At 43.3% G+C, this 12,992-nt stretch overlaps 1 protein-coding gene and 1 long non-coding RNA gene across 2 annotated transcripts in view; one reads left to right on the top strand and one right to left on the bottom strand.

Moving 5' to 3' along the window:
- Positions 1-1,394: 1,394 nt before the first annotated feature.
- Positions 1,395-6,435, bottom strand: LOC134911884 (uncharacterized). Its single transcript, XR_010176936.1, has 3 exons — positions 6,369-6,435; positions 1,725-1,846; positions 1,395-1,610 (listed from the first exon to the last, which is right to left on the bottom strand). It is a non-coding gene; the product is annotated as an uncharacterized LOC134911884 (long non-coding RNA).
- Positions 6,436-8,741: 2,306 nt separating this feature from the next.
- Positions 8,742-12,992, top strand: part of LOC135049928 (transmembrane protease serine 11C-like) — a 91,478-nt gene continuing 87,227 nt past the window's right edge. Inside the window, exons 1-2 of the mRNA XM_063955953.1 lie at positions 8,742-8,754; positions 10,121-10,159. Coding sequence (XP_063812023.1) covers positions 8,742-8,754; positions 10,121-10,159 — 52 coding nt within the window. The remainder of the gene's footprint in view (positions 8,755-10,120; positions 10,160-12,992) is intronic.

The raw sequence follows: 12,992 nt of genomic DNA on the forward strand, positions 1-12,992 counted from the left end.
CTGTGATTAGGCCATGCCCCCTGAAAAGTACCTGGTCCCAGCCAGGCTCTCTACTGCCCTGGCTGGGAGGCATGCCATGCTCCAAAGAGGTGTGGCCATACCCCCGCCTGCTGTGCTCCAGGGAGGCGGGGGGCCCAGAAAGCTGTTGTACCGGGGCCCAGGATTTCTCTTGGCAGCCTTGGTCATACCACCACTAGATCCTCTAGAACATGGTGTTTTTTCTTGGCAGAGTGTTGCGGTGTCGGATAGGGATGTTAGTACACACAACAGCACTTAACCAGGATGATGTTTATTTATATAACAGAGATAACAGCTTGTAGTATATAGAAGATGTTCTGCAACAGCAGGAACTCATAGTATATGTGAAGCAGTACAGCGGTAACACAGTGTATCAGTACACACAAGATGTGGCTGTATACACACAAGGTGCGGCTGTGGGGTAGACAAGGTCACACACTCAGAAGAGCAGAAGCTGCACGTCAGTGAAGTTGTCTCACTCAGGAAGAACTCTCTCAGACTGTGCACTAAGCACCTCCTCCTGCACTGAGATGACACTAGGAGGGAAACACTAGAGCAGGGAAGCTGCCTCTAGTGCTGGGAACGGAGACAGACCGCAGAGTGATCCACTGTCTAACATCTTTCTTGTTGCCAGTCACCACAATATCACATACATGTGGTAAGCAATGTGTCTGAGAAGTTATACGCTTCTAAACTGCCCCACGCATGACATCAAAAGGTTCATGTGGTAAATTAGATTTTTTCCTCCTGGGGCTTGCCTGCTCCTAGTTCTGTCAGGCTTTTCATGGCCTGCAGTTTGGGGTGGAATTGTGGACAACTCTGCATCAGCGGCTATAGTGCTAAACCTGTAATAAGCAAATTGGATTTACTGTACAGGCTTTCATATAGCGGGCTAAGGGGCAGATGTATTAAGCTTGGAGAAGTGATAAAGTGGAAGGTGATAACATACCAGCAAATCAGCTCATGTCATTTTTCAAACCCAGCGTATAACTTAACAGTTAGGAGCTGATTGGCTGTTGCGTTATCACCTTTCACTTTATCACTTCCTCAAGCTTTATACATCTGCCCTTAAATGTGATAGCGAGTTCTGATTAAACTGCGAGGTAATAGGGTGCAAGAACATGCAACCTCGCATGTCTCTCACATTCCCGCCAGGGGCATAAGTTCATCCCAGTTGCCTGGAGGCAAGTTGGACTTTGGTGCCCCCCTCCCCCCAAAAAATGGAAAACAAGTATGGTGTGCGTGTGTATGCATATATTCAGTACTGTGCAAAAGTTTTAGGCAGATATGGTAAAAATGTTGCAAAGTAAGAATACTTTAAAAAAAATAGAAGTGTTAATAGTTTATTTTTATCAATTAACAAAATGCAACGTGAATGAACAGAAGAGACCCTTTGCCTTCAAAACAGCATCAATTCTTAAAGGTACACTTGCACACAGTTTTTGAAGGAACTCGGCAAGGAGGAACCACAGATCTTTTGTGGCTGTAGGCTTACTCAAATCCTTCTGTCGCTTCATGTAATCCCAGACAGACTCAAAAATGTTAAGATCATGGCTCTGTGGGATCCATATCATCACTTCCAGGACTTCCTGCTGAAGATAGTATTAAATGACATTAGCTGTATGTTTGGGGTTGTTGTACTGCTGCAGAATTAATTTTTAGCCAGTCAGACACCTTCCTGATGGTATTGCACGATGGATAATTACCTACTTGTATTTCTCAGCATTGAAGCACAAAAAAACGGGCAACAGGCATCTCAGTTACCTCTGGGAGTTCCGCCCCTGATTCTTGGAACTCACAATGGACAAACTCGCATCCAGATGTTTTCCTATGGAAAATATACAACTTGGCCAATGTAATAGGGCACAAGGTCTAAACTCGCACCAAAAACCTTACCAAAAACTCATCAATAAATAGACCAGCTTCTGACAGGCAAGTTTAACAGAAGCATGCATAGATCAGTAAGATCCGTGCATGAGTTTGAAAATAATACTGTTTTTTTACAGGAGGACTACAGTTCCCAGCAAGCCTCCCCTGCATGCTGGTACTTGGAGAACTGCAAGTACCTGCATGAGGGACATTAAAGGCCCGCTGTTACCTATAGTCCCCCTGTAAAATAAATTAAAATAATGACAGGACACACGAACCGTGAAAGCAAAACTTTAATACACACACTCACACATACTCACATATTCCTGGTGTAGATCACATCTACTTGTCCATGTGGAATCCACGATTCCTGTAAGCCAGTGGACATAGTAGTGACCTCTATGGTCACTACTTCCCGAATGATCGTTAACTGGGACCTTCTCCTATTAGAAACATTGCTGGAGCATTGATTGGCTGAGAGAGGCTCTTTCAGCCAATAAGCACAACCTATATTAACTTCAATTGTGGGGACCGCTAGGTTATCACTAGTCATAGACTCATAGCTATTGGTTGCCACCATTAGAGTGTCAAGTGTGTCACTTGGCTGTGGCATCAACCCCCTGCTAGTAGAACCTGGTGCTGGTTCTAAAAATTTGGGGGACCCATACTCATTTTGTTTCCCCTATTTTTAGAACCAGGACCGGTCCAAGAGCTGGTGCTGGTTCTTACGATACAGGGGAACCACACACATTTTGTTTCCCTGTATTTTTAGAACCAGGACTGGGTCAAAGAACCCAGGGCTTGTTATGATTTAGGGGGTGACCCCACGCTGTTTTTATCCTGTTTGTTTTTCCTATTTTCTATCTTTTACACACAGAAGCATGCACGGTTCTACCTGATCTGTGCATGTTTCTTTACAACTTGTCGCGAGTTTAACCACTCCTATGAAGGAGAGGGAAAATATTGGTCAGTCAGCCATGACAGTGCATCCACTGTCAGATGCTTCTGACCAATTACCAGATCTATCCTACATGCTGATTGATTTCAACATGTCTGACAGAATGATAATTACTGAACATTTGCGACTATGCGCTGTTCATTGTGCCCCAATCAGATTATCGGCATTGGAATTGGATTTTGTATCCCTATCATTATTCTGGAGCTGGTAACTGTTATAACTGTTTCATTAAATACATTTTGTTTCACACAGGTTAAATCAACATTTGACAATTCAGAGCTCAAGGACCAGTACAACAGTTCTCAAGTTGTTAGCCTCAGGTATGTGATCAGTGGCGGAACTAGTGAGCGGTGGGCCCAGGTGCGACAAAATGCTTTGGGCCCCCCCCCCATCCCATCCAAGTCCACCCCCTCACCCCTGGAGAGGATCTGGTGAGGGGGACCTGCTCAGGGCCAGAGAAATGGATACCTAGCAACAGTGCCGTAACTAGACATTTTAGCACTGTGTGCAAGAAACGGCATCGGAGCCCCACCCCTGCATGCAAAACAGGGGCAGTGAGCGCCGTAGGCGCGCGCAAAAATACATAGTGGCGTGGCTTCGTGGGGAAGGGGTGTGGCCACAAAATAATACCAATTCATAAAACGGTGCACAGTAGTCTCCATTATTCAAATTACGCCGCACAGTAACACCTCTACACCAGGTAGAGACCCTTTTACACCTTACGGCGGACAGATTCCTCTTTTTACACATTACGGCAGACAGCGCCCCCTTTTTACACATTACGGCAGACAACGTCCCCCTTTTTACACATTACGGCAGACAGCGTGCACTTTTTACACATAACGGCAGACAGCGTCCCCTTTTTACACATAACGGCAGACAGCGTGCCCTTGTTACACATAGCGGCAGACAGCGTGCCCTTGTTACACATAGCGGCAGACAGAGTACACTTTTTACACATAATAGCAGATAGCGTGCCCTTGTTAAACATAGCGGCAGACAGCGTACACTTTTTACACATAACGGCAGACAGCGTGCCCTTTTTACACATTAAGGCAGACAGCGTGCCCTTGTTACACATTACGGCAGACAGCGTCCCCCTTTTTACACATTACGGCAGGCAGATTCCCCCTTTTTACACATTGCGGCAGGCAGATTCCCCCTATTTACACATTGCGGCAAGCAGATTCCCCATTTTTACACATTGCGGCAGGCAGATTCCCCCTTTTTACACATTGCGGCAGGCAGATTCCCTATTTTTACACATTGCGGCAGGCAGATTCCCCCTTTTTACAAATCACGGCAGGCAGATTCCCCATTTTTACACATTGCGGCAGGCAGATTCCCCATTTTTACACATTGCGGCAGACAGTCCCAATAAAAAAAGAAAGAAAGAAAGAAAGAAAGAAAGAAAGAAAGAAAGAAAGAAAGAAAGAAAGAAAGAAAGAGAAAGAAGAATTATACTTACCCTCTCCTCTGGCTCAGGCTCCTCGGTGCAGCTTCTGGTCACTCACGATTCCCGGGCAGGAGAGAAGGAGGAGGAGGGAGGTGGAGGAGGGAGCCGCAGCAGCGCTGTGTTATTGGTGGAGGAGCTGCTGCTGCTGCCCCTCTGCTTCACTATAGGCTGTTCTCGGAAGACAGCCTATAGTGAAGCAGAGGGGCAGCAGCAGCAGCGCCTCAACCAGTAACAAAGCGCTGCTGCGGCTCCCTCCTCCGCCTCCCTCCTCCTTCCCCCGTACCGCTGCTCCTCTCCTCTCTGGGCGGCTGTGCGCTGCGAGCAGCGGTTGCCCGCAGCGCACAGCGGCATGTAATGAGTCAGTTTGACTCATTACATGCTTTGGGCCCCTGGACAGAGGCGGGCCCCAGTGCAACGCACTGGTTGCACTGGCGGTGGTTCCGCCTCTGTATGTGATATTTGAATACTGTATGTGCTTTAAATGTACAGTAACACCCATTTACCAGGGCCCTCTGAGATATGGTGTTATGTTATGTGTAACTTGAGTAACAATGTCATTCTTCTCACCTCATCTGGGAGTGCCTCCACCCAAATCTTGCTTCAGGCAAATGTCCAGGGGAAGATTTGCGAAATCCATAACATCACCTTTACCAGTGCAGTAATAATTGTCTGTCTCTCATACGGAGGAGTGGGCAGAGTGGGGGCAAAGTGCTAGAGAGCGAAGGCAGAGGAACATGCAGAGAGGTGGTGAGGCAGAGTTGAACACTAGATGGGTGGGACAGAGTGAAGCAGCAGGCAGAGAGGGATGGAGCAGTCTGTGGGCTGGAGCAGGATGGAGTCAGGAGTGGTCCCTTTTCTAATATTTATATATATATATATATATATATATATATATACTGTATATAGTTAGTAGGATGATCAGTGGTGCTGTCCATCCTACTATTGTCCAGGTTGAAACAAGCATACGGGTGCTTTAATGTCATTAGCACACAGGAACAGAAAATTTTAAAAACCTAGCTTTTATTCAGGGCACTCAAAGTCCTCCATGCCTCCTGCAGGTATGGATGCTGGCCTCCAGGCACCCTGGCCTGCTTGGCTGCAACACCCGCCTGGGCTGTATTCTCTGGGCAGCACTAAGGTGTGGGCACACCCCCTGTTTCTCCCTGTGTGGGCTCCAACACAGATTCAGTGGCTCACCATCTCTACCTAGCTAACAAGGTGCAAGGTGATAAATCTGACCATATCACCTGCGCACTTTACACCCCTGAACTTCCAAGTGTGCATTGGCAGTGGATGCGGTAATGCTACCATGATATCCTGTTCTGGACTGTTACTTGCTGCTGTCTGCTTACACCACAGATTTAAACCTGTGAAATGATTTGCAGTTGCTTGTTGGCTGTTCCATACACTAAATAATATTTCAATAAAAGCAATAAGCATGATTTTAGTATATATGCTTGCGTCCAATATTACCTTTTTTGAGGATGTTTCCACCTGAATTTCATCTGATAGCACCTTAGATACTGTTGCTCATGATACAATTACCCATAATCATATGGAACCAAAGCAGCCCATTAATTATTTTACTATATAATGTGACTATGCTGGATAGTTATTTTCTAAGTTAACACATGAACCCCTCCTATGGGGGATCCTTTACTTTCCATTCCTTGGTGTACTTCATTTACTTAGGTGTTTTTTGATTATTATGGTTTTTTCACCCACAACCTAGCCACGGGTAACACTTTTTTTTTTCGATTTGGCAATAAAATGATTTAACTATATTAAGAATTTTATTGTTAATGTGTAGGATATAGTGTTCTCTTTTTAAAAAATAAACATTTATTTCAACCATAATTTGTATTAAATAGAGGGTCAAAGTTTTTTTAACCGATCATATTTTTGAAGTTACAACATTAATATGGGTATATTCAGATTCAGTAGCGATCCCTGCTCATTCCAAGAAATGATGCTGCTAACAGCCTAATGTGCATTTAAGTGACTTATTGTAGAACAGCGTATTACTGTGCTTCAACTAAACATGTCTATTTATTATATATTATTGACCTCTTTCTCTGCAGCCCAGGAAGTGTCATTCCTGATTTCTTGTTGATTTTCTCGTTTGATAATACTGTGAACAAAAATATATCAGTTCAGAAGATATTCATAGAAAGTATGAACAACTCGACTGGGGCACAATTCAGTATTGACAAGAGTTCACTGCAATTGACAGGCAAGTAGCCCGCATGCTGCTCACTTTAAAAAAAAAAAGGATTTCAAACGACAGCTTAGATAGAAGTTAATTTGTGTATTTAACAAGATGAGTATAAAATGTGCCCAGGACTATTAAATATTAATATGCTCTATCAAAACTGACAGTCTGACACCAAAGCGAAGTAGTTCATGGTGCTGCAATGTGGAACCATAGAGAAAGCATGAGCAAAGCCACAAGTACTCATGTTTCCTCTGCCCATCGTACATCTTATAAAGGTTAAACTACTTGTTTCACCCTGATTCTTACAGTACAGAATATGAAACTGATGTAGTAAAAGTATTGTTCCCTTTTACACCTGTTCTTTTCAAAATGCTTTGTATTGTATTCCAGAACAGGTTTATTTTGAACCAGATATAATGCCTCATGATGTTTAGTCCATGTTCTGTCATTTCCATGTTCACTTTCCTTTTAGCTATTGTGAGCGCTGACAACCAATGAGTGTTCACAACAAGAAAAAAGGAGGATCTGTGTCAGACTATCAGACAAGCTGCAGGGCTGTAGCAAGTGCAGTATAAAGTGTGCATTAGTGCTGCATTAATCGCAAGCCTCCAGAAACGGGTTGTATGGTCTACTAGCCACCTAAGCTTGGGGCTTTGAATTTACTGGGTTCACAGACTCTATTTTGTGTTGCAAAAGGTTCATTGGAGGTAGGGGCTCAGCACTGCCAAAACGTCACTAGAGTAGGTTTTGTTGTTTCCATCACGCATCACTATCGCTATGGGGCATACACACAGAGCGATGTGTGCTTCTTTTCTAAGCAATCTTGCTTAGAAATTAAGCAAAAATCGCCCCTGTGTGTACCCCCCTTTACATACTAGGTTTATTTTATTTTTTTGCTGGGAGCCAGTTAACCTACGAATCTTGTTTTGGAGTGTGGGAGGAAGCTGAATCGAACCCATGACCTCAGAGCTGAGCGGCAGTAATTCTAGCCATTACACCATCCTCCGCACTGTCCCATCATTAAATGGTCTCAGAAAAAGTAAATTGAAAACTCTTCTATGTATCTTATTTACAGCACTGACATTTGGATTTGCTACCCATGTCCTATTTGTTACACTTAAAGAACCCCACTTGCCTAAACCCATGTACTGCAAATAATTATGGGACTGAATGGAGCCTATTGGGTTAAACGATTCCATACCCAAGTCTGCTTGCACATGTGGTTCAGGAACAACGTCTGCATGGCAGTGTCCTTTAAGAGTTGCATGCTCCATTTACTAGCATTCACTGAAGTTAACATAAAGGTTGGAGTACCGCCCTTCTTTGACAAGCCCAGGTGTATGTGCAGTACACACTGCATGGCGAGTGGCGATCATGTGTCAGATGCTATGTCACTGACATTTTCTTAATACCATGGACAAAAGGCTTTATTGACTTTGGTCAAAAAGTAAAGAATTTGCTATCAGTCATGTTTCTCATATTAAAGGTCAAACATGGGAATTCCTCACCGTCTGAAAATCTAGAAATAGAAACAAAGACATAATTGCCTACAGTACAAATGCACAAATAAAAAAGGCAAGAAAAGTGAAAGGGGCAAACAGGAAATGGGCAGCTTACAAATATGCTGCTCATTACACTACTACTGATATTCTATTTGTCTTTAACCTTTACCAAAGGTCACAACCCTAATTACATACATTAACAACGCTTAAGGGCTATGTTACAGACAATATTTGGCAACTGATCTAATAGCTCATCGTGTGACCCAAAAAGGTATTGTGATACCTCCCAAAAATTGATCCTAAATTTTTTTTCATGATCAGACATGTTAGTAAACGGCATTAAAAGATGTTACCAGATAACTGCTGGGGTAATCTGAATACTGATCCTGGCACCTTGAACTAAGCTCTGGATAGCCCCATGTGTTTCCAGCTTTACACAACATGTGTACTGTACTTGAAGCAGTACCTTCAATAACTTTATTCCGGGCTGCCATCAGGGGGTACTTGACTATGGACCTGGACAATCCAGGTGGCCTGAACTAGCCAATGGGTCCTCTGTACACCTGTGATCCAGTGACGTGCAGTGAGGTGAGGCAGATGTCATACTCCAGTATACTCCAGAGTTTCGTCTATTTAAAGTATTTAAAAAAATACAAAGAATATATTATAGATATCTTCTTTGCATTATTTTAATTATTTTTATAGTCAAAACTCTGGAGCAAAATGTCTATGGCAGGTGAGGCAGTGCCTCCCCTTCCTACCTTTCTAGCACATCTCTGATCAAAACTCATCAAATTTACAGCAGTATATATTGCAGCATCATTGTATAATGCCTACATGAACGCTTTGGCTCATATATTCTGTGTAAATATGTCTCTCATACTAGCTAGTACCTCCTAAGCCATTTACCTCACCGCACGTCCCTAGTAGACACCATCCCCTTCCTGCACAGTTGCACATATATCTCATCAGAGGCTGCGGAAGTCATCATTTTACTACACTCTCATTCTGGGATGGGCTCTTATCAGCCCATGTCACGGGGATATGACCATGTTTAGTACCTCTAAAAATGTTCCTTTATTACCCTGATTTTTTTTTCTCTATAATGACCTGGGCACAGTATAAGGTAGTAAAACTGTAAATGTGGAAATAATACAGTGTTATTACAAGAAGTGTACAGTTGTACTACAGTTTAGTTTACATTCTGTAGTGTACATGTCGCTTATAATCCTAGGTCACTGTACTGGAAAAATTGTGATAGCAATATGTCTAATTGGTGGGGAAAGTAAATGTAATGCTACAGTAAAGGCTAATATTTCTACAGATTGGATATCTGTAACATGTTGCCACTTGCATCTGTGAAAGCTTTAGCCCAACAGTGAAAATGGTATTGTTTATAGTATAGTATTTACTGTTGCACAAAGAATATGTTAGAAATATCTTATTTGTATTATTCTAATCATATTTATAGTCAAAACTTTGGAGTAAAAAGTATATGGCACGTGAGGCAGTGCCTCCTCAGATCAACACTCACCACATTTCCAGCAGTACATACTGCTGCATCTGTGTATAATGCCCACATGAACCACTGGGCTCATATCTTGTGTGTAACTCTGGCTCTAGTACTTGCCAGTTCCTCCCCAGCCATTTACCTCACCGCATGTCCCTGCTATAATCCCAGGCCTAGGCCTCCCATAAGAGTGTAAACCTCCCACCCCCAAAGCCATCAAAGAGTGCCCCGGTATGTGCAATAGGGTATGGTGATGCTCCCCACACAATTTTCCCCCCACCCACACCCAGTACCGACCAGATCTTTTGGGGGCACTGACTGTATAATTACTGTGCATAATTACTGTAGTAGCATATGGTAGTATCAGTAGAGATACACACACAAAATAGTAATTCATAATAGTGTCTGGTCCCTTGCACATTACTGTACCTGTTACTTTATTAATGAGGAAACAACGGTAAATCAGGCATAATAAGAATTATAGCAATAATAAGCTGTGTAAGAACTATTTTAATCCATTTCCTCATCGCCACATAAAATGCTGTCATTTTATCATTGAATGATAATCACAGATTGTTATTTTCACTTTTAGAAATCACTGCTGACTCGGCACAGGACCTTATTTACAGTCGTAAGTAAAATCTTAAAACCTTACAGTATTAAAAAGTATTTAAAGTTCCACTTTATGTAAGACACTTATGCAATGAAAAGCCAATTTTGAGACATTCTGGGGTTAATTCATAGTTGCTTCTAAATGTGTTTTGTGGATAGTATTGCTATTTTTACACCCGTGCATGCTATGCAACTCATTTCATCTCCACTTGGGCCTGAATGGAGGAAACTGGGTGACAATGGGACGTTCACACGAAGGCTAAGTGTTCTTAGTGTGCGTCTTGAAGGGGCTGGTTGGCAACATTTAACCTGAGCAGCGACACATCCTTAATTGTTTTTAAGTTCAAGTGTTTTTATGGCCCCCTCATATTCAGGGCTGTCTTAGCAGTGTAGGCCCCTAGGCAAAGCAGTGCACTGGGGCCCCTACACATCCCGCAGCGGTAGGGGTGGGGTGTGCTATCAGCGTCAGCTTTGATATCCCGTCGATGGTAGAGGGTGTTCTATCTTCCGCTCAGCATGTAGGACCTGGAGCAGTAAATTGCTGCTAAGTGCTCTTTTGCTGCACAGATGGTGGGAGATGGGGCGGGAGGGAATACACTAAACTGTAGAAGGGGCACTGGGTGGTAGGGCAGGGTTTAATACACAGAGGACGGGTGGATAGTGGAGTGGGCTTAATATTCATAATTTTCTGGTGGGAGGACAGCTTGCTTGGCTGCAGAAATCTCCAGTTCCTGGAAATCGATTTTTTATATTTCAATGGGAAAAAACCAGGGACGTGCGGTGAGGAAATTGGTTCCGGAGGCACTGGCTAGCACCAGAGCCATATTTACACACAATATTTGAGCCCATGGGTACATGTGGGCATTATACACAGGTGCAGCAGTATAAACTCCTGAAAATTAGGAGAGTTTTAATCAGAGATGTGCAGAAAAGATAGGCAGGGGAGGCACTGCCTCACCCACCATACACTTTTTACTCCAGAGTTTGGCTATAAAAATCATACAAAGAAGATATTTTAAACATATTCTTTGTATTTTCCATATACTTTATACAGTCAAAACTCTGGCGCAAACGTTAGTGTGACAGGGAAGGCTCTGCCTCGCCTGTCTCACACCACCGTACGTCGCAGGAAAAAATTAGTCTCCCACCTTTCAGGAGGTACTGGGGGACTTGGGGATCAGAGTTCAGGAGCCAGAGCAATCCACCAACGAAAATATAAAACTGCATACAAGGCATGTGGAGCTGGAGCAGAGACCAGCTGCTGGAAGGCTGATATGTCTGGCTCTGGGCATAGTATAGACAAGCTGCCAGTGTCCACCGGAAGGGAAGAATCCCAGCTTTTATCGTATACCCTCAGAAAAACTATAAGTCAGACAGAACCCGAGATATCTGGCTGGGAAGAGCAGTTAACAGGCTTGGATGGGGACCACTACTTTGAAGTCGGATATCTCAGGTTCCCTAAGGCTGATTTTCAAAAATCTGGTACCCCTGGAAAGAAGGGACCCTCACCTATCAGCCTAAAGCCCTTAGACTCCCGGGCCCTTGGGCAAGTGCCCATTGAGCCCATACGAAAAGCCGGCCCTGCTCTTATTATATTAGTTGATGTTGGGGTTTTTTTTGTTTTTTTTACTGTGTGTGAAATATTATATGGGGGTATGAAACTAATGAAACTACTGTGTGTGAAATGTTATATGAGGGTATGCATTGCCAGAGTGTGGCTTTGCCCTGTCCGCTGAAAATGTGAAATGATGATGTCACACTGCAGGAGTAGAGCCACTTGCACCAGGAATGACATGAGTGTCTTCTGAGATATCTGCTGCAATCCTTCCATAGTACATCTGGGTGATACTTAATATATGCAGAATCCACTGAAAACATTAGTTTACAGGGAATATCCCCACATTATAAATAGGCCCCAAAGTACTGTATTCTTGCAGATGCTGGGCTGATTTACAGTTGGGAGCAACGCAAATAAGAGAAAGTGACTTTACACCTTGGTAAAACCATGCTGCATGTGGTGTGCAGACTCCCATGTTTTGGTTTTGTCAAAGCCACCGTCAATGTTTTGGTTCGGATTTGGATTCCTTTAAAATAGATAAAATATATCTAAACATTGAGAAAAATATTTGAGAAAAATCAATAAAAACAGCTGAAGTCATGGAATTTGGACCTGTTTACATCCCATCTAAAACCTGAGTTCGGGTTTTAAATCCAGGTTCCAAACTGACAAGAGACCCAAGCCAGGTCCTTGTCCCACTCGGAACCCCAAAGTGATTCCCAACTGGGACTCCATTCTACTTGGAACCACTAAGTTCAGGTGTGTTCGTCTTTCAGGAAACCGAACCACACATTTCTAACTGCAGGTACGAGAGGTTGTGCAGAGATTTAGAGTTGGTAGATTCATGTCCAAACTCAATGATAAATTGTGTAAAAATAAAGCTGTTCAGTATTGGGGGGCTACATAAAGCATAGATGTATTTGTACCCCTTGCATTGCAACATGGTTTGTTCAGGAGCTAAGGTACTTTTTTCTCTGCGTTTTTTTTTTTTTCTGCTTTACTTACAAATCTGAATCAGTCCCTCTAGGTCAGGCCTGGCCAACCTGTGGCTCTCCAGCTGTTGTAAAACTACAGGTCCCATCATGCTTTGCCACAGTTTTGCTATTAGGGAAGGCTAAAACTGTGAAAGGGCATGCTGGGATGTGTAGTTTCACAACATCTGGAGAGCCACAGGTTGGCCAGGCCTGCTCTAGGTTTATCTGTTTTGTGCCTCATTCATATCTCCGCCCCAAATCTAGTCTTCATCTAATTAACGCCTATGTAGTAGAAACAGAATTTCTGTGAGGTATCTAAT

Source organism: Pseudophryne corroboree, chromosome 1 (genome assembly GCF_028390025.1).
Source record: "Pseudophryne corroboree isolate aPseCor3 chromosome 1, aPseCor3.hap2, whole genome shotgun sequence".
In the NCBI taxonomy this organism is placed as follows: Eukaryota; Metazoa; Chordata; class Amphibia; order Anura; family Myobatrachidae; genus Pseudophryne; species Pseudophryne corroboree.